At 48.0% G+C, this 25,011-nt stretch overlaps 1 protein-coding gene across 10 annotated transcripts in view; it reads left to right on the top strand.

Moving 5' to 3' along the window:
• The window catches only part of AMMECR1L (AMMECR1 like), a 1,417,960-nt gene extending 1,399,019 nt beyond the window's left edge, over nucleotides 1-18,941 (top strand). For all 10 annotated transcript variants that reach the window (XM_085634451.1, XM_085634444.1, XM_085634449.1 and 7 more), the window contains one exon: nucleotides 16,547-18,941. In XM_085634451.1, coding sequence (XP_085490577.1) covers nucleotides 16,547-16,658 — 112 coding nt within the window. In that variant the 3' untranslated portion in view covers nucleotides 16,659-18,941. The remainder of the gene's footprint in view (nucleotides 1-16,546) is intronic.
• Nucleotides 18,942-25,011: the final 6,070 nt, after the last annotated feature.

Genomic DNA, 25,011 nt, shown 5'->3' with positions numbered 1-25,011 from the left:
ACACACACACACATATATATATATATATTTTCCACTGGAAAAAAGGTTACAGGGACATTATAGTTAGACTCAAATTTCACTCGTACAAAACCATACAAAATTAAAAGGTATAGTTGCCTGAGCTAAAAATAACTTACGCCCCTGCAATGCACTGCTTATGACCTTACATATTACATCACTCATGACATGGTTAGTGACATAACAAATGACATCACTGATGACATCATCCAGTGAGTGCAAGTGTTTTCTAAGAATTTATGAGTGTTAAACATATATACTAAGCTACTACAAAAGTTTAACAAAGAAGTGGGTGAAAAGGAGGGCACTGCAGCACTCACTCAGGATTACCGCCAAAGTATTATTACACAAAAACAATACGTAGGGTGCACATGATGGATGAATATTCACTCAAAATTAATAAGAACCCCTGTCAGAAGTTCCCAAAAAGTCAGATACATTCTGGCACACGTAAAGACTTATATGTTACAGTTATAATAATGTAATATTTAAATGTGGTGTCTTCAGTCTTGTTCTTAACAAGTTGTTTATTGTGATTCTGATGGCTCTTTCGTATCAGTCTCCCCAAAGTCCCTGCCCTGGGCCTCCGCCTCCAAGGTTGCGAGGTCCCCAAGCTTCGAATCTATCTTAATGGGCAATGAACGATGGCGTTCCGTGGATTTGCAAGTAATTGACATTGCCCATAAAAATAACTGCGCACTGCACCCAACCCGAGAGGACTGCAGGGGAGATAAGGGAGCCCGAAGACTTGGTCTCCTCCGTCATGTCTAATATTTTAGTAAGGGGCCTGATCGCGGCCAACAGCTTATCCTGGCAGGATCTCCAGGATCTACTGATGCCCTTTTTAGCGTCCTTCATGAATTTCGCCAGCAGGGTGGCCATCCCAGGGTCAATGTCAAGGGTCACTGCAAACTAACCCTCCAAAGAGGGATGGGGACATTCTGCTCAATAGCAGCCACAACACTCCTTTTCCAGTGGCTTCCACACTTGCCCTGCTGCATAGCTCACCACCTTATGGCCCGGGACCCATTCAGGAGACCTAGGGTGGAGGATGTCGTCAGGACCCAACATATCCACACCGTGACCAGAGGAGATGGCTCTAGGCAGTAGAAGGGTCTGGAGAAGGGCGCTAAGGCCTCAAGGAGTATTCTTCCCCATCAGAGTCCCCCTAGGAGACATCATCAGGGGAGTATGGCGAACCCAGCTGCGGAGGCTCTGGGAAAGGCACAGAGGGTGCCGGGGGGAGCACAAGGGAAGGTGGGGCCTGGGCAGGAATGCTCTTTTTAGAAGGCCAAATGCGTCATGATCCATCCCAGCCTCTCGCCGTCTTTTTGGTGGTGGTGCATCCTTCCCATTTGGGGTTTGAGGGGACCCAAAAGGCCCGGTTGCCCCTGCATGCTCAGAGTAGATAGAGGTGTCTACCTCCTCATAGAATTCATCATCCCAATGTGAGAAAGACATGGGTCCCCTTCCATAGGCATGCTTTCAGATGTCCCCATGACGTGAGCACAACGGGACAGATCAAGGGAATGAGCAGGCACAGTAAATGTATGTGTGTGGGCCAAGCCACGGGACACCCCCTCAGTGGTTTATTTCTGGAGGATGGCCTGGGATCATGTCCTCAACAAGGTCTGAGCAGCCCCGGATGTAAATACTGACCCTGTGAGCATCTTAAACTGAGAGCGATTCCGACCCCAAAAAAAGCATCCAATTTGAATCTAGCGCAGCACATACTGCCCCCGGCATGCGGAGAGTCACTCCCCAGGCTGGGCCAAGGCTTCTGAGGCTACTGTGGTGTGCAATTCCGTATCCTCTTCTGAAGAGATATGAAAACCTTGCATTGTGGGCCAGGAGCCATGCTGACCACAGTGCCACCTGGCGGACGGAGGACCACAACACCCTGTTCCAGTAAACATTACAACAAAGCCACTTGCATAGGACTGCTATAGCGTTCCCGCGGCCCACAACAAATGACCATATAATCAGAGTGCAAACAGCCACTAATTACAGTGCACACAGTGAGCATAACACCTGAAACGGAGAGAGAGAGGAAGATACGTGACTTATCTCTGACTGCTAGCAGCGAAGAAGGAGGGAGTTACAACATAAACAAAGGACTAGATTGGGATTCCTAAGTGTTTCTGGGAATGCTAGTTTTTGTTTGATGTTACTAAATGGCTGCTGTAAAAATAGAGCGAAGGAAGCTAAGCATAATCCTTGCCTCTGGTCCTGACATAGAATTCAAATCCAGCCTTCATCAATGATGTGAAATCCTCATCTGTTATACGATTCATTTCCCTCCAAATTCAAGGCCGTGTAAAGTTGAATACCACCTTCAAAGTTGACTTTAATTAATATTTGCTATCCAACCACATCATCTTTTTTTTAAACTCTTTTAGCAATTTAGTTTTAGGGCCTTCATCTGTTTTTCATGATATCAGTCCCTTAATCAGAGGTTCATATACTTCAATCTATTCAAACAAACCAGAGACATATCAAACAGGTGTTTCATTGTTAATTAGTAAAATGTATCAATCTAAGCTTTCTGCTTCCTAAAACCAAACTTAGTTTATACATGTGCTAAAAATACTCCCAGATCTTTATATTTGGCAAGCTCATGCCCACACTCTTCAATATAGTCCATAGGTCACTGTGTTTCTCATGCAGTTTTACACCAGAGAAACTGTTGTTATTCATCTTCCAAACATTTGTGTGTGACAGCTTGTCTTTTCCAATGAAAAAACGATTTACTTACAGGACCTGCCAGAGGCATTGTAGCCTTTTTGCCGCATAAACTCCTTCTGCGGGGGCATGGACAAGATGGCGGGCGGCTAGGACGCTTTTCCTGCTTGCTCCGAGCTGCCACCGATATCAGCACCCATCAGAGCCCTCCGACTCCCTCCATTCCACCTTTGGTATCTGCTGCAAGCTGCCGTAAGCACAGGGCACCAGCCAGAAGAGAGGGGACAGTAGCCTGTGCAAGGCGGACAGGTTACGAGCCTGGGAACAGCTTTCGGCCTGGGCCTTGTTTGGGGCCGGCTCCAGCTAAGCAATGCGGACTGCAGGTGAGGTCAGCAGCAGCGGCGGGGGCCCCTCTGTGCCACTGGGCGCTCGGACTTGGAGGTGGACCCCCCTGTTTCCAAGAGCCCTCCAGAGCTGAGGTGGCACGGCGACTGCAGGACTGGGCCGGAAGGTGACGGCCCCCCACATACCAGTAGCCCTCCCCGGGTGCCTGCTCTACGCCTGGGTCCCCCCAGTGGATGGGCTGCCTGCCATCTGGCGCCCGCACAGATAACGCTTCCCTCCGCCCCTCCCTCTACGCTTGGAGCTCTCCTGTGGGGGAACTGGGACCTATAGCGCAGGACTCCCTGGGGCCTGGCACGGACCGGTGCATGGATGGAGGGCCGGGTGGGGCCCCCTCACCTTGCTCTGGGCTTCGGCCTAGTGCGGCGAGCCCTACCGTGAACACCAGCCCCATATCGGGCAGCGGAGAGGGCCTACAGTGGGCCTAGCCAGACATGCTTGTAGGCCTGTGACTTCCGCTCATCCCGGCTCTGCGGAGCCGGCCCCTGAGCCCTGACAGCATTGTGTGCCCCCAGCCGCTCCAATCCCTGGAAGGAACACGTTGGCTTGTGCGGGCCCAGAGGCATGCCCTAATTCTTCTCAACCCGACCACGAAGAGGAGGGAACCACAGTACCGGATCTGGACAAACCTTAGTGTGAGCCACTGCCTGGAGGATCAACTGGAAGGCACAACACATGTCTTGTGCTAATTGACGGCGCACCAAGCTCAGGCATTTGGGGGACAGGTGGAGCGCGTTAAGAGATTCCGGTCACTCCTGTGACCGACTGAATGGGACGCGGATTGCACAGCTGTTTGAATGTCCGGCTGAAGGTCACTTACACCCGGAGCATGTGTGCAGGGACTGAAACCTGTGACCTGGAGTTGAGTCAGGAGGAGGCTGTCCCTCTGACCAGCGCTCGTTGCACTGTGGCTGCCTAGGGACCTTGATGAGCTGACTCCCGTGAGTCATAATACTGAGCTCGCTGGGTCAGCAGGTGACGCCCGAGCGTAGGCACGAGGCGGGTCCGCCATTAGCATTGGCACGCACAAACACACAGCAGCATAGCAGTGAATAGAGCCAAGAAAGACCGCCGTGAAGGACAGGCCTGCCAGCGCAGAACTTAAACCGGACCCTGAAGACAGGGGGGGACCGTTGACTAAGACTTTCCTGGAATCGCTGTTCACCTCACTGCGAGCGGATTTGCAGGTAATGAAAACGGAGCTGACGGCAGAGTGCCGAGAGGTGCGACACGATGTGGATGAGGTTGGCGAAAGAGTGGCCGCACTAGAAGACAGGGAGTTTCATCAAGATGAAGACCTTGGATGGCTCCAACAAATAATAATAATAATAATAACAAGAGGTCCTGAGACTCAAAGAGCAACATTACGAAGACCTGAAGAACCGCTCCCGGAGCAATAATATAGGCATCAAAGGTGTGCCATTGAAGGCAGAAGGGTCCAATCTAAGAGACTACATCATAGAGCTATTTCTTTATGTCCTGGGTACCACAGATGAATCCTCCCTGCAGTTGGATTGTTTCCACTGGGTGGGATGCGAGCAGTCAGGAAAAGGCCCATCGGCAGACATTTTGGTGTGCGTGCACAGTTGTCAACCATAGAGAATATCCTTAGAAGAGCACGGGATGCCTCCCCAATCCAATTTAAGGGCCACACACCGGTCTTATACCAGGACCTCTCCCGGATCACTCTTCAAAAATGTAAGGTCTTTTGCCCAATCACAGACCACCTATGAAAAGCCAGCATTCTTACACCTGGGGCCATCCCTTCCATATCATTTTCCGCTACAAGGGTACGCTCCACCAGATCCAGTATCTAAAGGAAGCGCGTGTCCTGTTAAGTATCGAGGTGCCTGAGGATGCTGGGGATGGGCCCCCACCCTCGGGTGCTATGGGCTCGCAGTGACAAGCTTGGCAAGCAGTCAAGAGCGGCCGATGGAGAGTGAAACCAGATCAAGACACCATTAGCAAAGAAAGACAAGCAGTCCTGTGGGCCCTCTCAGCGCACTCTGCCCTCTCGGAGGCTTCCTAAGTCTGGGCTGGACTTGAGGGAGCTGAGTGGCAAGGACAATGGTGGCAAGATTGATGATACAGAGGCTAGACCCTTGCTGCAGGTACCCTGTCAATCAATCAATCAATAATGGGTTTAAGTGCGACTACTCACCTGCAAGGGTCTCAAGGCGCTGGGGTGTGGGGAGGTGCAGGATCCTGTCCATCAAGGAGGAGGTCTAGCGAAGAGCCATGTTTTGAGGTCCCTCCTGAAGATGAGTAGTGATGTCTGTCTGAGGTGGAGCGGAAGGGCGTTCCAGGCTCTGGCCACGAGGAAGGAGAAGGAGCGGCCTCCCAATCTCGACTTCCTGGTGTGGGGGACTACGGGGTGGAAGAGCTAGGCTGATCGTAGGCTCCTTTGGGGTGTGTGGAATATGAGTCGGCTGTTCAGGTATGCTGGTCCAGTGTTGTGGAGGGCTTTATGTTTGTGGGAGAGAATCTTGAAGGTGATTCTTGCCCTGATGGGGAGCCAGTGGAGTGTGCGCAGGTGCTGGGAGGTGTGGCAGCGTCGTGGCAGGTTGAGGATTAGTCTGGCGGCGGTGTTCTGGATGTTTTGTAGCTTGCGGTGACGTTTTTGTTGATTCCGGCGTAGAGTGCGGTGCCGTAGTCAAGTCTGCTGGTGACGAGGGTGTGAGTGACGGTTTTTCTGTGTTCGAGGGGGATCCATTTGAAGGTCTTGCGTAGGAGGCCCTTGCAACTCTTCGGAAGACTCCTTACTGGTCCTGCCCAGTACTCCATGGCCTTAGACCACCCCCACCTAACAGAACAGACGCAATTTGGTCTTCAGAAATGTTCATGTTTGTTTTCACTTGTCTTGTTATTTTGTTAGGATTTTGCCCACTATTTTGGGATGCCCCACTCCAGATAGGTCTCACATTCAAGGACCCTTGTCGGTCCTCCTCACCAACGGGTCTCTGCGAACTCCACACACATGACTGGTGTGGTACTTACTTGATCTCACATAGCTTGCTTTCCTCCCCTTACCCATGGAACCCAAGATCGTTAGTCTCAATGTGCGCGGCCTCAATAACCCGATCAAGAGGACGGCTGTTCTTTCCCTGTTGAAGCACGCTCAGGGTGGCATATGCAGACTCCAGGAGACACACTTACTCCCTAAAGATACACAGAGGATGTCCACCAGGAGGTTCCTGCATCAATTTTGGTCCCCAGGGAGGGGGAAGACGGGGTGTGGCCATTTTCATATGTTAATGTTTTCCTCCACTTTCCTCCCCAAACACTTCCCCAGTTCAGCGCTAGGGACTGTTGCGGAGCTCAAGGGCGACTGCTAGCCCTTCGAGTGAAACTAGGTACATTTCACCTCACTGTAGCTTCGATACACCCCCCAAACAAGCAGCAGGAGTCCTTTTTGATCGATGCACTAGCCAGTGTTCTCCACACCCCAGATGCAGCAGTAGTGGTCGGTGTAGATCCCCCTGAGACCGCTCCGAAGTCCTGGAGCAATAGTCGGGAGAGAGACCAAGGGTTGAGTAAAAGAGAAGATAACGTCGTCCGCGTAAAGGTTGATTAGGTTTCGATCAGCTTCTTTTTGCTCTGTTCATGGCACCTTTGGCGCAGAGACTTAGAGATAATCCTAATGCAGAGAATATCCGATTTGGGGCTGATCGAAACTTAATCACCCTTTACGCGGACGACGTTATCTTTTCTTTCACTCAACCCTTGATCTCTCTCCTGACTATTAATGCAAAGCTCCGGGACTTCGAAGCGGTCTAAGGGTTCCGCGTAAACATACAGAAATAACACATCCTGAAACTTAGCGCCGCTCCTAACTCTGAATTGGCCCGACTGTCCCAGTTTGACTTTCAGAAGGTCACTGACGACCTCCCGTATCTAGGATTCTTTCTAAAATAGCTGAGACCATTTACTCAAAACTCCTCTCCCTGATCCCGTAAAGATTTGACACAGTGGCAGCGACCTCCACTCTCTTGGCTAGGCAGAATTGCAGCTGTAAAAATTAATGCTCTTCCCCAAGCTCTCTATATATTTCAAACCCTTCCCTTGGCCCCACCAACTGGCATGATATCCACACCCTCCAAAGATAGATTGAGCGCTTTATATGGGGGAAGACGAAACCTAGGTTGCAGAAACAACTTCTACAGTGTTCGAAGCAAGTAGGCGGGCTTTCAGTTCCCAATCTGACCCGCTACTACCAAGTTGAGCAACTGCGCTAATTGGTAGAATGGAATCGCCCACTGACGGAGAAGCATTGGGTCTTCATGGACCAACCAGTCGCAGGTTCACATATATGGAGGGAAGTCTGGCTGCCTCGCCCACATAGAGCGTGATGGCTTTATTCCTCCCCTGTAACGCCCCCAACAATACAAGCCTGGAACAGGGTAGCAATTGCAACGGGCCACACCACTTTCCCCTCACCCATGACTCCTCTGTTTGCTAATCCGGACTTTTTGCCAGGCAAGTGTCCACACACTGCTAAGCGCTGGATTGCAGGCAGATGCAAGCGCATAGGAAGCCTCTTTGATCATAATGGCCACATCCCTTTCGACCAATTAAAAACTGATTATGCCCTGCAGGAGTTGGACCGATTCACTCACATGCAAATGACGCGTTGGTTGCATACGCCCGCCATACGCCTGAGAGTGGAGAGACCGATGACAGCGTTTGAGAAATAGCTGTTTCTCAAGTCAGACGATAAGAAGCTTATCTCAGAGATCTACCGACACCTCTCGAAGAAGGTGCACAAAGGTAAGTCCCCGGGACAGATCCGCTGGGAAACAGAGTTAGGTCGTGCACTAGCAGATAAAGAGTGGGAAGACATTTTCTACAGAACACACCACACAATTCAGTGCACACTGAAACGGCCCATAAAATCACTTCTTATTGGTATTATACCCCCTCTTGCATACAGAAATGGAATGAAAAGTGTAACGGTCTGTGCTGGAGGGGCTGTGGGAACCCCAGTGACGCTGATCCATCTTATGGCTTTGCCCGAAACTACAGAGATTCTGGGACCAAGTCCTGAACGACATAGACAGCGCATTTGATACCACAATCCCCTGATTCTCCGCCTACACGCTGCTAGGGCTCCCAAACACACTTACATTCCCACTCCGTTCCATTAAAGGAAGGCAGATGGCCCAGGCATTAAATGCCACCCATAGTGTGTTGCTGGCTAGCTGGGGTACAGATAAAACTCCCGACCATTGACAGTGGCTTATTCAACTTTGGTCACTTCTGGGCATGGAGAGGTTGTCGATGGCGACGGAAGTAGATCCCTCCGCATACACTAAAATCTGGGCCCCCTTTATCACTATCCTCTCCGCTGAGTTCAGGGAGCTGACATGTCCTAATTATTTAAGGATCTTGCGGTTGTTACCTGAGACTTTTGATGAGGGTTAGACAGGGACTGGGTCGCAGAGTGGCCCGGACTTTTAACATGTTTCCAATGCACACATCTCGCCTTGATTAGTAGATAGTTCATTCGGAAGGGGGTAGGGTGGAGGGACGGGTTGCTTGTTTACTCCATTCTACTTTTTGGAGGTGTTTTAATGTTCTTTTGTCGTACACACATCTAAGTGACTGTACTGCAGTTTTTGGTAAATGCTAGCGCTGTTCGAGGGAGCCCAAAAGGGGCCGTCTCTGGATAGTACGAAACGCACATGCAGTATTAAGTCAATAGTACGCATCCTACCCTGTGACGCGGCTGGCCCATTGCAGGTGGTAGGCGGCATGCTCTGTAACTCATATCGCCGAAGTGTGCTACTACCTTGATTGTGCTGAAACGGCAGGCCTCTTGGGGAAGAGATTCCAGTACGAGACCCCCTCACACATTATTCACTGAGCAAAAGCATCTAGACAATGCAGTATACTATTGCCTGTACATGATGCTCTGTGACAGACTTCTCGGTCGGCCGGCTGGGTTGTAGACGGCATGCTGTGTAATTGTTTCTCTGCTTCTTTTTGACAACAAAAAAGAGATTTGATTCTAAAAACTCCTTCTGCTGCAGGTCTTCCATTATTCTGTATCAATTTAATCCACAGTATTACAAAAACATGACAGGTCCTTTTCCTCATTTAGCCTGCGTGGGTTCAACATGTTTGCAAATTTTATCTACCAAAACTATAGTTTCAGCAGTGTTACAGTCATGACACTGCCTCTCTTGTTTTGATAGCACAGCACATATCTTGAACCTAACTTCTGAGGATACTGACAACATTTCATAGTCTGGATAAAAGTCTGGGTTCGAGTCCCGGCAATGACGCTGAACATCCTGTGATTCTGGGCAAATCACTTAATCTCCCCGTGCCTAACAAAAACAAGCATTGGCATAGCCAATAGGTCTCGCCTTTGGGACCTTATAAGTGTTTAGCCATGCAACAGTTGATGTTGTTGCACCAAGGATATTGTGCTGGATAACTAAACACTTATTAGGTCCAAAGGCGATACCTATTGGCTATGATAATGCTTGTTTTGTTATGGGGGCGCATAAATAACAGGAGGTTGAAGATTGGGAAATAGTACCTGTGTAACAGTTAGTGTGCTAGTTAGTGAGTTAGTTAGTTTGTTAATGAGAGAATTAGTGAGAGAGTGAGTGAGAAAGTTAGTGAGTGAGTTAGTGAGAGGAGAGAGAGTGAGAGGAGAGAGAGAGAGTTATTTAGTGGGAGAGAGAGAGCGTTAGAGAGAGTCCGTGAGAGAGAGAGAGTTTGAATTAGTGTTTTTAAAGAGAGTTAGATAGTGAGAGAGTTAGTGAGAGGGATTGAGATAGTTAGTTAGTGAAAGAGTAAGTTAGTTAGTGAGAGAGTGAGTTAGTGAGAGAGAGAGCGAGAGCAAATAATCAGGCAGAAGGAGAGGAGGGAGCAGTGCATCAGTGGAGCAGGACAGGGGGGAGAACAGGGGAGCAAGTCAGGAGAAGATGGATCTGAGGACATAGCAACATCGGGGCAGATGGGGAGAGATCTTAGGGGCAGTTTACCAGGGGAGAGGACAGTGAAGGGCAGAAGTGGGGCAGGAGTGGAGAGGGCATGGTAGCAGTGGGGTAGAAGAGAAGAGGAAGAAGAAGATGGAGGAGAAAGGGGAGGGGTGGGGGAGGAGGGGGAGAAGGAGAAGAGGAGATGAGAGGAGCAGTATTTAGGAGGCATTATGACGGTGGAGCAGGGCAGCAGGAGGAGGGGTGAGGGCCAAACAATCGGGGTGGTAAAGCAGGAAAGTAGAGAGCGGAGGAGGTGGAAAGGGTGGCTAATGGAGAGGGGGAAATGAAGTGGGGGGGTCAATGGAACATGAACAACTATTTAAATGGGTGCAAGCATCCTTCTGAGATCACAGTAAGGCACATACCAGTGGGCGCGAATGACGTGCATTATTCAAGTGCCAAGAGGGCGGTGAGTGCTATAACAATGGGCAGTGTTATCAGTGTTAAAATTCACTTTCATTGTGTACTCTTGTCAATATTAGGGTGTGATTTCGGACTATAAATTTTCACCAGGGAGATGGTGCACCGACCCTGGAGACCTCTGAAGCTTGATGGAGGGTTTTACTTTAGTGAGGACTTCAGTCATGGCCGCGAGCTCCACAGACAATTAGCATTTAAATGTGCCTGCGCGAGGAGGGGCGCGAATTCCAAGCAGGGGGCTGGTGCGATGAATTACTGAGCACAAAGAGGCGTTTGGTTGGCCAGGGGTGAGATTTGTATGTGTAAAGGGTAATTAACAGGTTTGCCAGGGGGCGAGAGGGCAAGGGTGAAGGCAAGCGTGGCCGGAAGTCCACGGACAGCCTTTACCTTGCAGTGGGGGAGGAAAGGAGCTGCAGTCTGAAGAGGACTGGCAGGCTGGTAAGAATATCTAGGACTGCATAGCAGCATCGTGCTCATAAGCTTGGCTTTCTGTACTGTAGCAAGTTATTGTGCTGCATGCAGCCTTTGTGGCACTGAGCACCAGAGGCATAGTACTGGTGCTGCACACATGGGTTACAACGGTGACATGTGCTGCGAAATACACGGTTAAACATGGATAATCTATGCTCATTCGTAGCGGACGTCTACAAGGGTGGCTTGTCAATGCACACAAAACAAATCTGCTCCATAGCAGCCTGGTTTATTTGTAAATGTATTTTTTATCCAAGCAGGTTGCTCTAGCTATTGAAACTCCCCTCTGGTTGAACATTTTTTTCTTATAATTATTAATTTTTAATCGTGCCTGAAAAAGGGGCACCCGTAGGTGTTGCCATCTTCAAAAGGCACTATGAACTGTCATGGCAGGACGAAGCAGTGTTCATGGGGACGACTGTGGAAGTAGACATCTGCAGGGAGTAAGTAGTTTCCATGGCTACGAAACACTGCATGAACTCTCGAGCAAAAATGAATTTGGAAAAAAAATGTTGGCACCGAAGATAAAAGCAAAATCGGTAAAGATGAAAGAAGGAATGGAGAAGAAATTAGAGAATGGGAAACAAACGAAAGGGAAATGCGAAGGGATGAGAGGAAAATAAAGGGGAGAGATCGAAGAAGGAACACGCGATAAAAACAGAAAGGAGAAAGTAAACAATAATAACTATGGAAAGATGAAAGAGTAGAAGGTGATACTGAGAGAACGACGGGAGGAGAGAGATGGAAGCAGGCACGCAAGATAAAAATAGCCGGGATAAAACAAGAATATATATGGAGATAAAAAAAGAGTAGAAGGTGATAATAAGGGAGCGATGGTGGAAGTAAGAGGGTGGGAGAACATGAGGTGAAGCAAGAGTCCGCTAGAGAGGAAACGAAAGCTGGACGACTGTGAGAGGTCGGAGCTATGCTCACCCGAGATAGCACAGCAAGCAAGAACTCACCTGAGGGTAGTCAGTTTCAAAGGCATGGTTGGAGGCACTGGAGGTGTAGTGAGAGACACAAGGGGGCGAGGTGACTCGCCAGAGGAAACAGCAATCCAGTGGCAGAGCTTGAATTTTGGTGCTGTGTTTGGGTGTGAATAAAACCATTCTGGACACTTTGCGACCACTTAGTCTTGTTCTATTTAGTTAAATTATTATTATTATTTTTTTTTTAACCTTTTTTGTTTCTCGCCGTGCCGAGGCTGCATTTCATAACAGAACAAATATGTATTTATTCTTTGGGATCCATTCCACAGGGGAGCGCATAAGGGAAAGGAGAGGAAAGAGAGGTTTCTTGAAATCGCGCTTTTCTAGAAAGATGAAAAACGAAAGTAGTGATTCAGTGGCAAACTCAAGTGGTGGAAAAGCAGGAGAGCCAGATGATCTAGAAATGAGTGATTGGCTTTGCTACTCGGCTGGGTGTGGAAAACAGGAGAGGAGGAAGGGAGGGTGAGTGTTAGTAAACAGAATGTTTCAAAGCTAATCCCGGCTTCATCTCAAAATCCTGCGATTCGGGACAAGCCACGTAATGTACCTAAATATAGATTGCAAACAAGCAACAGAACAGGAGGTGCGGCCGCAACTATGAAAGAATTATCGTGGCGGCCGGGACGAGGGTAGCAAAAAACGGAACAGGATCTGCAGCAATTATGAAAGAAGCACGGCACCGGAAACAAGCTCAACAAAGTAGTGTTTACTGAAGCCTTTTATGGCACTTGTCACATGACAAGCTGTGAGGCAGTTCAAAATAAACATGGCAGGAGGGGTGACAGACGGGCCGAAATCATAAACAAGCATTGGCCGCGCGGCAGTAAAAGTAACGCCGCAAAGCCGTAAAAGCGAAAGTCATCGCGATCGCTCTGAAAGCAAAAGTCATCGCGATGACGCGCTAAGGCACGAGTTTTCAAAGTGCTGCTGAAGGCTGGCGGTTCGCGCATGCACGCTCACGTGAACGCAAGCGCTAGGCCAGCCAGCAGCATTTTGAAAACTCACCTCCAAAATGTCTCTCCGAGCCAGCGCATGCGCTGGGCTCAGCAAGACCTAAAAATGAATGTGTTCTCATGTAACGCAACTGGTGCTATGTGAAGTGCTCTGGTAACCGATATCTTCGGGTCAAGTTTGCGCTATATAAAACTCTGTAACAATACAACAACAACAAAATATATATATAGGTTTGATAGTGAATGAATGAGGCTTTCAGGTCGTCAAATGAGCATTTTGCTTTTTATATTGTACCTTTGTGTCAGCTAGTAGACAGGGCTTCTATTGCTCATTGGATATTTTTTTGCATTCTGGAATTCTGTTATTTGAGGAGTTTTCCACTTCTAAAAGAATGGCATTCACTACTATGGGTCTTACGGTAACAAGTCATGTTTTTTTTGTGACATGCCCTCCCTGAATGGCAGTTGCAAAATAACCATTAGGTCTTCCCCACATGGTTCCTTTTTGGTATTATGCTCTGTAGGCAAGCGCTAAATTGGATGTGTAGTTCTGTCAAGCAATGTTTATTCTGATCTTTATTTTAAGTAAGAACAATCCACCACATAAATATAGCATCTCATGTGACACCAGCAGCACAAAATTGAGTACTTTCACAGACAGAGTGAGAGTATCCAGTGGCTATCCCAGCTTGGAAATGCTGACATAATAAGGTAAAGTACAGTTTTACCCGCTGATAATAGCCATTCATGGGCAGACCTGCTTCAACAAGAACGTGTTCCCCCGCCTCTGTCCATCCAAACACCCAGCCTGTCAAGGCCAGCAATAACCACAAAGGGTAGAGTCTTCAATATACAAGTCAATTCTGTCAAGCAATGCTAAGACATTTTTTTAGCTTGACCCCTAAGGTGTTTTTGTTGCTCCAATGTGTCTAAGAATTTTGTTATCTTCCCAGTAGAATGGAGTAAAAGGGCCGTGAACAGATGATGAGATCATTTTATAAAGCGCAACTGTCACTATAAGAAGGGTGTCCTGGTGCTATAAGACTGAAACGCACAACCATTAACTGAAACAACAATGTTTTCAGACCTTTACAAAACCTTAGATAAATAGCTTCCCCCCTTAGCTGGAGGAAGAGAGAGAGCATTTAACAGTCTAGGAGCCAAGAAAGAGAAAGCTCTACTGCCTTTCCATGCACAGATTACGTGAGAAACTTTAAAAAGGGGACCATTTGCTGACCATAAAGACCTGCACAGAAGGTAGTTCTAAAATTTCTCTGATAGAATTTCAGGGCCCTGATTGTAATAGGTAATAGTATATGACACATATGCGTTTTTGAACAATATTCTCTTACGGGCAACCAAAGCAGAGTTCTAAGTATTGGTGTGACAGGCTTATAGCACTGAGCGTTTGAATAGAGCCTTGCTGGCCAGTTTTGAACTCTCTGCGATCGTGCTATAGCTCCTTTCCTTAGCCCTAAATATAGGATGTTACAGTAATCCAAGTGTGATAGGATAGTGGCTTGGATTACCTTTTTGTGAATTTGTTTGGGTAACATTGGAAGCACTTTAAACAGCATCCTTAATTACAAAAACCAGGAAGCTGAGACCCTTTTTTTTGCGTATCCATGTTTAGATCTCTGTCAATCATCACTCTAAAGATTTTAGCTTATGATTCTAGCATTTAACGGTCTCCTAATTCTGAGGACCAAGACTTTGGGGAGCGGGTAATTGTTCTTGGACCAAAACATAACAATTCCAGTGTGTCCCCATTCAGTTTTAGTGCAGTGGCCCACATCCGCTGCCACACCCACAGACGTATGTATACAATAATTTGGTAACTAGGTCCTAGTTCAAAGTCTCTATTCTTCATACTGCTTACTGCCCATCCTTTCTTTGCCACTACTGACTTTAGGCTGGTAGTGTGGGCCAAAAGTAAATGAACAAAGTCTTAGGACAACACGGGTCTGCTAGGGGCCAAATCCTATGTGTTGCTGCACACACTTTCAGGGGTCAGATTATCTTAAAGCTGAAAGTTATGCCGAGCAATATTCAATGTATTGCTCCCTTGGTGAGGAATATGTATGTAATGCTACCTTTGACAGCATCCTTGGTAAATTCAGTGGTGTAGCTTTTCAGTGCTAAAGTTATGTATCCCCAGCTCCTGTGTAACATTGTATTGTATTGTGATTGTAATTGCATTTATATAGCGCTTACTACTCCTGAAGAGGTGTCAAATCGCTTTTTCGGCGAGTAGCATGCTACTCCGGGACCCAAAAGGATTAGTTGTGAATTAGTATAGTTAAATATGAAATTGATTTGAGCGGTGGATATGTTAGTCTGTTATTTGGATTGAAAAGGATAGTGGAGGGATAGAAGAGGAAAGGGTTAGCATTTATATAGCGCTTGCTACCCCTGATGAGGTGTTGAAGTGCTTTTAGGCGGGTAGGACACTAACTTGGAACCCAAACAGGATTAGTGGGTAATTAGCATAGGGTAATATTACATTAATTTGAGCGGTGAACATGTTAGTTCGTTATTCGGATTGAAAAAGAATAGTGGAGGGATAGAAGAGGAAAGGGTCTAGAATCTTTTTTTTTTAGTTCCTTGCAGTAGGAGGGGGTTTGGGATAAGTAAAGGGGAGGTGGAGGAGGAAGAGTCAGATGGAAGGGTTTGGCAAGGCTTGTTTGGGAGATCTGAATAGAAAAAAGGTATGAAATTAAGCAAGGAGGGGTAGAGGAGGGAATAGTCTAGAAAGGGTTATTTGGGGCTCATAGTGGTGGTATGAGTTTTAGAATGAATGAGAGAGTGGATGTTGAGAATATATTGAGAGAGGTATAGGGTGGGAAATAGGGCAGTGCATTGGAGAGAGTAGTAGACTGAGGTTTGAGATGAGTCAGAGTGGAGTTAGAAGATACATTGCGAGATATTTAGCATGAGATATGCTGAGTTAAAAGCAAAGTAATAAATATAAAGATACATAAGTACATGAAAGGTATATATGTGTATGGAAGGTGATATTGTAGATTAAAGTTGCATTTAACAAACTCAGACTTTCAAGTGTTGTACTTTAATTTACTATTATTATTTTTTGTAATTCAATAGTGAAGCAATTGTATATAAATAGTTATGATAAAAAATTGCATGTCACAGCCTAGTAGTTGTGTCTCAATTGTATTTAGACATTTTACCTATCCTTAGCGCATCACCATGTACATTGCAAGCAACGTATTTTGCCAGTATACATTGTACAGTTGTACATGGCATGAAATAGAACTATAGCCAGGGTTTTGGGGCGTCTTTGTAGTAGGGCAACACCAATCACTACTGCTTCAGCTCCTGCAGCCAGAGCTATTGAAGAGTTCTTGATCCCGTATGACATCTGTGATACTGCAGTGATTGAATCAAAGTCTACAATTATTATAATGAGTCAGTATCTTAGAGTGTGACAGCAGCAGGAGGAAAATGCAGCCTGTTAGTTAAGGACTGTGATGCAATTATGGAACTACGGGCACAGATTGTGTGGGATGGAAGTGATGTGGGGGTGCATATTCTTAACTTGAGCTACTGCATGCAAGAAGCTGTTTCTACTTCTAATATTTCTTCATTTCCACATTTTCAGGTATCGCAGTGAGAAAGTGACGATTGGTTATGCTGAATACATTGCTTCCCGTCAGCACTGTTTTCCAAATGGCTCTCTCCATGCTCCACCCCTGTATACTCATTACTCCTGATACAAGGCTGCACAGTCAGTCCTCTGTCCCATTGCCTGTCAAAAACTGTGACATCATGGGGGCAGATGCCTCTTCTTCCTGGTTCAGTTACTTTTATTACTGCACCATATTATGATGCTAGTTTCCATTCTCAAACCTGCCTCGGAACTGCTCTGGGAGATGCAGGTTGCAAGGAGTATTTTACAACGTGCACCCGGCCTTCTCTTTGCCCCCTTTCTCAGTGGATTGTTTTTGGACTGGCTGAATGACTGATAATACTGAGAGATCATCAAAGGATCTTCTGGCACATAACTCTAGGACCAGAGGTACTAACTTTATCTGGTCTTATCCTGCATTTATTACATTGAGACGATTAGTTTGGAAGCAGGTGGAGGGTACAAGTCCCAACCTCTGCTAACTAAGGACTGTGCAGGTGACATTCCTATGGCAGTCTAGGCAACAGAGCCCTTTTAAGTCTGTTTTTTTGGGTTATATTATTTTTTTTGTTAAACGTTTTGCCTTTTGTTTTCAACTGCAAGACCAGATTGTAACCTGTTTACTTAAATGACAAATGGCATTCCAGGACACCGTATCATAGATTTCCTCCTAGCCGCAAATTCTGACCAACCAATGGAGATCTATAGCAAAATATCTGCTAGCGTCCCTGCTATGTAACGAAGACTGAGTGGCCACATCATATCATTTGCAGAGGATGCTCTTCAAAAAGGGCTACCAATGTGAATTACTTTGAATGGTCATGATGGGAGTGGCCAGCTGTGATCCACACAGGCAACAGTTCGAGTGTGAGGCAGGTCTATGAACTGAAGGTTTATCTCTTTAATTGGACTAGGACTGCCAGCCAAAGCTGTCGATGATGGACCATGTCTGGGAAATTTAGGAATGGTTCATCAAGACTATTTCAAGAGTATGCACTACAGAAGTGTCTTATCAACACTACACTAGGCCATTTCGGTGAGCTGGGGGAAAGTTTATAAACACAGGGCCTACATTGGCAGCTTACGGTGTGGGGACCAGGCTGTTGGACTGCACGTGAGGCTTGGGCCATGTCCATGATCCACAGAGGTGACTTGTTAGAAGTTGAGTAGTTTAGTGAGTTGCAGATTGTATCATCTAGTGATGGTTTGAGTTCCAACAACAATTATTCAGGATTACTGCTGAGTGGTAGGGTTCTCCAAAAAGAACACACACTGAACTAATCCATGCATCTTGCACAGGACATATTTTGAGTGGTGGAAAATAGTTGATAGGGTCAGTTTTAGATGAGGTTCGATGCTATTTGCAAATGTTTCCTGTGACGGGACCACCACAACTTACACATTAATTCACCTTCAAGTTGCTGCAGATGTGTAAATTGTCCAAGCTGTTAACTGGCATTTGTTGAGGTGGGTTCATGGATTGACTGTGCAATGTTTACCTAGCAACAACAACTTGCTAAGAGTTGAATAATTACTATGTTGTTTTATCTATAGATTCGTTATTTATCTTACCATATAGGAAAATATTGATGGTTTTACTGAAAACCTGTGAGGTGATAAAAGCAGTGTTCCTCAAGTAAGTAATTAATTCAGCACGTTTTGAAAAGTGTAGGAGCAAAGTCAAGTGCTGTGAGAGGACCATCCGGTTGAATGCTATAAAAGGGTAGTGATGATCTAGGAGAGTAGTTTTGCTGGTTTTGTGCGACTTTCAAATATTATTCTTATACAGTGCTATCTTAAGTGAGATGCTGGGTGGTGTGGAATACTATGTAGCTTACATTGATCTAGTTTTAGTCTACCAGCCATAATGTCTAGGGGGATTTGACATGGTTACCATGTGATTCATAGACAAGGGCTAATGTCTAAGTTTGAGGGGCTTCTTGATTTCCTTTTATATCTAGTCAACTGTTTAGCTTACCATGAACGAGCACACAATTTGGCTGTGGTAGATTTGTGTGTCTTTACGAATGTAAAGCTCTGACACTCATTGCTGGACTCTCTCTAATGAAGTATTAAAGAAAATAAATGATATGGTCAAAAGTGTTATTGTTTCTCCTCTACCTGTATGCCTATTGCTCTACAACTGCTTCTGCTTTAACCCTCTGCTTTTGTTTCACCTTCTGCCTGCTCTCTTCAATGGTCCTTTCCCTTAACTCTTGTTTCTCCCTATGCCTCATATTTCTGTAAATCCTTCACTGGTTCATCTCTGGGGTGATATTTCAGAAGCTCAAAATGTAAGTCTAGTGCTGATGTTTGTTTACTTTCCATGGGTATTTTCTATTGCTACATTAAAGCAATTTAGAACGAGTCTCCTACCTATTTTTGCCTTAGTTCTAAAAGACTACTTTAATGTCTTCATAGTGTCAGTGACTTAGAACCCACGTGGTGTTTTAAAAGAACCCTCTCTCACCTACCTAGTAGGTGACATGCTTTATCATTGGGTTTTCACCCTGGTTGCTGAATGCTCCCAGGGTGTGCTGTCATGCGTTTTTTTGTTGTTGTGATTCTTTGACTGTGTACATGTCGGTGTGAAGTGATTACAATTGGCTCGAAATTCCCTCTCACAAGTAGTGAATCTATCCATAGGATTCTCAGTCACTGTTAAAAACAAGTGGCGGATAACTGTGGGATAATTAATTGTTCCCACTTAACCTAGATGTGGTCTACATGTTTCAGCCACCTTCTTGTGCCTATCAAGGTCAATGTTGCTTTCTTCAGGACTAGATTCAAAGCAGTCGCAGACTTACTATGGCATGCAAGAAAGGGGTGTCTGTAGTAGGTAATTACAACCCCCTGGTGATTTTGACAATAACTCTTGTATCGTATCCTATAAAACCAAATATTGTAAACGAACAGACTTTTAGCCCTGAGATATGTTTAAAGAGACTCTTTAAGTGGGTGGCACAATAAGTGCTGCAGGCCCACTAGTAGCATTTAACTGACCATGTCATGAGTGATGTAAATTGTGAGGTCATAATCAGTGCTTTGCAGGGGTGTAAGTTAAAGAATTTATAACTGCAGAATTTCACTGGTATTGTACAAGTGAAATCTGAGCCTTTTTGAACTAGTGTTCACGTTTGCAGAGTGGTGGAGAAAGGAGCTGAGGCCTCCGATCAGCTCCCATGAACCCTGCTGTGTCGTACTTACTGGATAAGTAACAGGATAGCTTTTGGGCCTCCAGGAACTCTCAGCATCCAAGGGGACTTCATCCCCCAACCAGCAGTGCGCCAGGAGGCACGATTGCAGAGTGGTGGAGAAAAGGGGCGTGACCTCGGAAGACCTCTCAGAATTCCTGTGGGACTTACAGGAGGTAAACAGAGGGCTTGATCTGTGTTATATGCCTGTCACTGTTGAACTGAGGTCTATTTAGTGAAAAAATATAAATTATTTGAACTAACTTGTTGACCCCTAAGGACCCTCTGGAGCCAAGGGGACTTCATTCCCCAACCAGCCAGGTAGCGTGTTTGCAGAGTGGTGGGGAAAGGGGGCATGGTGTCCGAAGACCTCTCAGCAATCCCACTTACTGTAGGTAACAGGAGGGCTTGTTGGCCCCCAAGGAGCCTCGGCAGCCAAAGGGAATTCATCACCCAATCAGTAGAGCGCCTGAAGGTGCGTTTGCAGAGTGGTGGAGAAAGGGGGCTGGCATCTGGCGACTTGCCAGTCTTATTTTGTTTATTATTATTTATTAGGGGAGGGGGCCATGTGGCCTCTGGCCTTTTTGTACATGTTTTTTTAAACTTACAGGGAGGGGGGCTGAGTGCCCACCCACCCAGGCTGATATCGGCGCTGGGGACCACATCCCCCAGGGCCCGGCCTCTTTTTAAAAACAAATTTTGAAAGGTAAATAAGAGGAGGGACACACGGCCACCCTCCCTGGCCGATTTTGGCCCTGTTGACCCCAACCCCCAGGGCCGGCCTCAATTGTAGGTGCCCTGGTCCCCCCCAGGGCACCCCCTGACGCTGATGGGGACCGCAGGGAGCCTGAAGGCCCCGGCTGTCCCTGCCGGCTCCTCCCCTCCTGTGGGAGCAGGCATTGCTTTTGTACAGAGGGAGCTGCTGAACATGCAGGTCCCTCTTTGTAAAAGCAATTGTACTCAGCTTCTAGCAAGTGAGAGCATTTCTTTCTGCTCTTGCTTTCTAGAAGCAGAGCACAGTTGACTATGGCTTGGTGGGAGCGGTAAAACTCCCGCCAAGTCGTAGCAAACAGCTATGTCCAGGGGTGGGCACCCAGGGACATAGCAGAATCTGGCTTTGGGGGGTGGCGGTCCCTAGGGCCATTTATGACACCAGAAGGGAAGCCGCGCAGCCCCCCTCCTTTCTTAGAATTTGCCCTGGGGAGGTGGTGGTCCTGGGGGGGAGGGGGCTGCGGAGGGTGGTCCACGCAGCACCCTGCATTATTTCTAATTAAATCCCCGGGCAGATGGCGGCCCTTGGGGCTGCAGGGGGGTCAACGCAACCCCCCCCCCCATTATTTTAAGGTTAATCCCCCGGAGGTGGCAGTCCCTGGGGGTGAGAGGGTACGAGAGGAACCATGTAAATAATAACTAAGCCCCGGGGAGGTAGTGGTCCCAGGTGCAATATTCAGCCCAGGAGTGGGGGCCCATGCGCCCCCCTCCCTTATTAAGATAATGCCTCCTGGCCTGCCCGGGGTCCACTAATTAAACAATCGCTGGAGTCCGCGCTACGTTATTTTTTGAAATAATAGGGTCAAGACTGATTTGCATATGGCTGGGTCCAAACTGGGGTGGTGTAGTGGGCAAAATAACGATGGATTTAACCCAGATCTCTTGACTGGGGGAGAATGTTTGAATCTTTCAGCATTCCATTCATCATTTGTTCCAGTTACACGTGGCATGGGTATGCCCAGACATGGGTCCCTAGCTCACTGAGCCACTGGATTCAAGCTAGCATGGCTGATGAGGGGTGACATACCCCGAAACTGGTCCCAGGAAGCTTGTTTCTGGTCCAGGGAGGACTTGCTTGGCAGTTCGGGCTAGACTATTCCCATGAGGAATAGGGCCAAGTCTGATTTGCATATGGCTGGTTCCAAACTGGGGTGGCGTAGTGGGCAAAAGAACAATGGATTTAACCCAGATCTCTTGACTGGGGGAGAATGTTTGAATCATTCAGCATTCCGTCCATCATTTGTTGCAGTTACACTGGTCCCACTTAGGGCATCCCTGACACTGATGGAGACCCCGGGGAGCTTGAAGGCCTGGCTGTCCCTGCTGACTCCTCCCCTCCTTCTGGACCTGGCATTGCTTTTACACAGAGGGAGCTGCTGAACATGCATGTCCCTCTGTGTAAAAGCAATTGTGCTCAGCTTCTAGCAAGTGAGAGCATTTGTTTCTGCTCTTGCTTACTAGAAGCAGAGCGCAGTTGACTATTGCTTGGTGGGAGCTGTAAAGCTCCTGCCAAGTCATAGCAAACAGCTATGTCCAGGGGTGGGCACCCTGGGACATAGCAAGATCTGATCCTGGGGGGTTGGCGGTCCCTAGGGCCATTTATGGCACCAAGAGGGAAGCCGTGCGGCCTCCTCTTTTCTTAGATCAGGACGGGTTGTGGATCCTCCGAGTCTCCCAAATATACACATTTTAATTTCTTTCAATAACTCTGCAACTAATGATCGGATTAACAAGAAGGTCGCTTTCTGGATCAACAGCCATCTTTCTGCCAAATCTGGTGAAATTCTGTTCAGTAGTTCGAGCTGTAGTCGTGTCTAAAGTGTCTATGGACATTAACATGGGGAAAACAAGTTTTGGGACCCCTTTTTTCTCAGCCCTCGCTTGACGGAACCCACCAAAAGTTTCAACACAGTAGCTATCATGAAAGTCTTGGGGGGATTCATCAAGCGAGGGCCGTGAATAAAGGGGGGTCCCAAAACACATTTTCGCCATGCATTTTCCCATAGGACCTTTAGCCGCAGCTACAGCCCGAACTGCTGAACGGAATTACACCAAATTTGGCAAAAAGGTAGTCCTCAGTTCAGACTCGTGCCTTTTGCGTAAATGGTGTTAATCTGTTGAGTAGTTTCTGAGAAAATTAAAGTTAAAAGTACATATATATCTATGGCCTCGGAGGATCCGCGCACCCGATGCGCACCCTCTGTGAATCGTGCGGGCACCCTCCCGATCACGCGCTGTATGCTAATTGGCTGTCAAGGGGTTGTCAACATTCGAAAACAGGAACTGTTGGCAGCCATTTTGTGCCTCGGTAGAAGCGAAGCTGAAGAATTAAGGGAAATAAGTGTGTAAAACATATAAAGGGGGCAGGGTAGAAATACTCTGACCCTCTAGACTTCCTTAGGGGGTCCCAGAAGGACTCCCAGGACCCCTTTTTTTAAACGGCAAAATGCGCGCAGGGTGCGTGGATCCGGCCGTAAAAAAAAAAACGAAGCGCGGCTTCCGCGGTTCCTTAATAATGAGCCCCCGGGGGGGGCCAAATCCTGGGGGCAAACACCGTAACATTTATTCGGGGGCCCAGGGGCCCCCCAGCCCCAGGGACCGCTACCCCCGGGGCTAGAAAATAAATGGGTGGGGGGGCTGAATGGCTCCCCAAGCCCCGGGGACCACCACCCGCCGGGGCTTTATTTATTGAGGGAGGGGGGCTGCGTGGCCCCCCTCCTGGAGCCCTCGAGTGCCCTGGGGACCGCCACCCCCCAGGGCCGGCTCCTGCAGTGTCCTGGGGTGCCCACCCCCAGGACATTGTTGTTTGCTATGAGAGGGCGGGAGTCTCCCTCCCTCCCATAGCAAACTTTGTTTGGATTTTGAAAGAGAGAGCAGGGAAACCTGCTCTCTCTTTCAAAATCCAAACCATATTGCTTTTCCACACAGGGAGCTGCATGTCAGCAGCTCCCCATGTGGAAAAGCAATGCCGGCTCCCGAAGGACGCGGGAAGCCGGCTGAGACCATGGGGGCGTTGGGGCTCCCCCCACGGTCCCCAACGTTTTTTATAAGCCCCGGGGGATGGGGTCACCGGATATAATAAAAATTAGTGATAGAGGCTATTTATTTTTTTTACGGTAAAATTAGGAGTCGCGCATCCTAATGCGTTGGGTGCACAATTCCTCTTGCGTATGGTGCGCGATTCCTAACGCGTTGGGTGCACGACTCCAAGCAAAAAAAAACTGAAATTGTTTGGAGATAAACATCACGCTTATGTGTCTCGTTCTTGAGTGGCTCTAAAAAGAGCCGTTGTGTTCATTGAGAGTTTTTGGTACTTATAAGTAAGTACTTATACAGAGTCTAAAGTTTGAGGAAGACTCTGTTTCCTTCATCAGTGCCCCCACTGCCCGGTTTTCTCCCTCTGTCCCTCGTCTGCCTCCCGCCCCTGCTGCGACCTTTCTGCTCTGTGCCCCCTCTTCTGCTTCTGTACCCCTTTTTGCCTTGTTTTCCTACCTTGCGACCGCTTCGCTTCCCTGCTCCCGTCCTCACCGCTGCATCCCCCGCGGCCCCGCCCCCTCATGCCCATTCACTGCCCCTGCCACCCGCCTCCCAGCTGCTCCTCCCTCACCACCTCCCCATATATGGCGGGCGCGCGCAGGCGGGCGCGCCAAAGGCTCGCCTAAGGCAAGCCCGTCTGCGCCCGTCCGCGCCTGGACCGCGCCCAGCGCCAGAACCCCTGGCCCCCGCACCAGCCATGAAGACCGCCTCCGTTACGACGCCAGCACCCTCGTCGCTCTCATCTCAGGAAGGACCCGCACCTGCTGCAAGGCCGCCCCGAATCGCACCCACGGTCCCTTCGCCTGCCGGAACTGCAGCTTCTCCTGCCTCGAAGGCGCCGAGACAACCACCACGACAGGACCCAACTAGCTCAGATGCATCCTGATCAACACCCGCTCCGCACGCAAACACGCCTTCGAGCTACTCGACACCGCATCTCCGGATGTCGCCTTCCTGACCGAGACCTGGATGAACGAAGCCTCCCCTCCAGACATCGCCATCCCCGACGGATACAAGATCACCCGGAGAGACCACACCAACGGAGTCGGAAGAGGAATCGCCATCGTCCACAAGAACACCATCAGGGTCTCAACAAACACCAACAACACTCTCAGCACCACCGAACACTTGCACTTCCAGATCCACACGGACCCCAAGACCACTCTAAGAGGCACCCTCGTCTACAGACCGCCCGGACCCCGACCACAATTCTGCGACTCCATCGCCGACTTCATTAGCACGCATGCGCTGACCTCCACCGACTACATCCTCCTCGGAGACCTGAACTATCATCTGGAGGACAACAACGACAGCAACTCCTCCATCCTGATGGACAACCTCGCCAACCTCGGACTAAAACAGCTCGTCACGACGCCGACCCACATCGCTGGTCACACGCTCGATGCCATCTTCTCCTCAAGCTCCCACGTCGCCATC

Source organism: Triturus cristatus, chromosome 11, assembly GCF_964204655.1.
Source record: "Triturus cristatus chromosome 11, aTriCri1.1, whole genome shotgun sequence".
Classification (NCBI taxonomy): Eukaryota; Metazoa; Chordata; class Amphibia; order Caudata; family Salamandridae; genus Triturus; species Triturus cristatus.
This window is presented reverse-complemented; position numbering and strand designations above follow the sequence as displayed.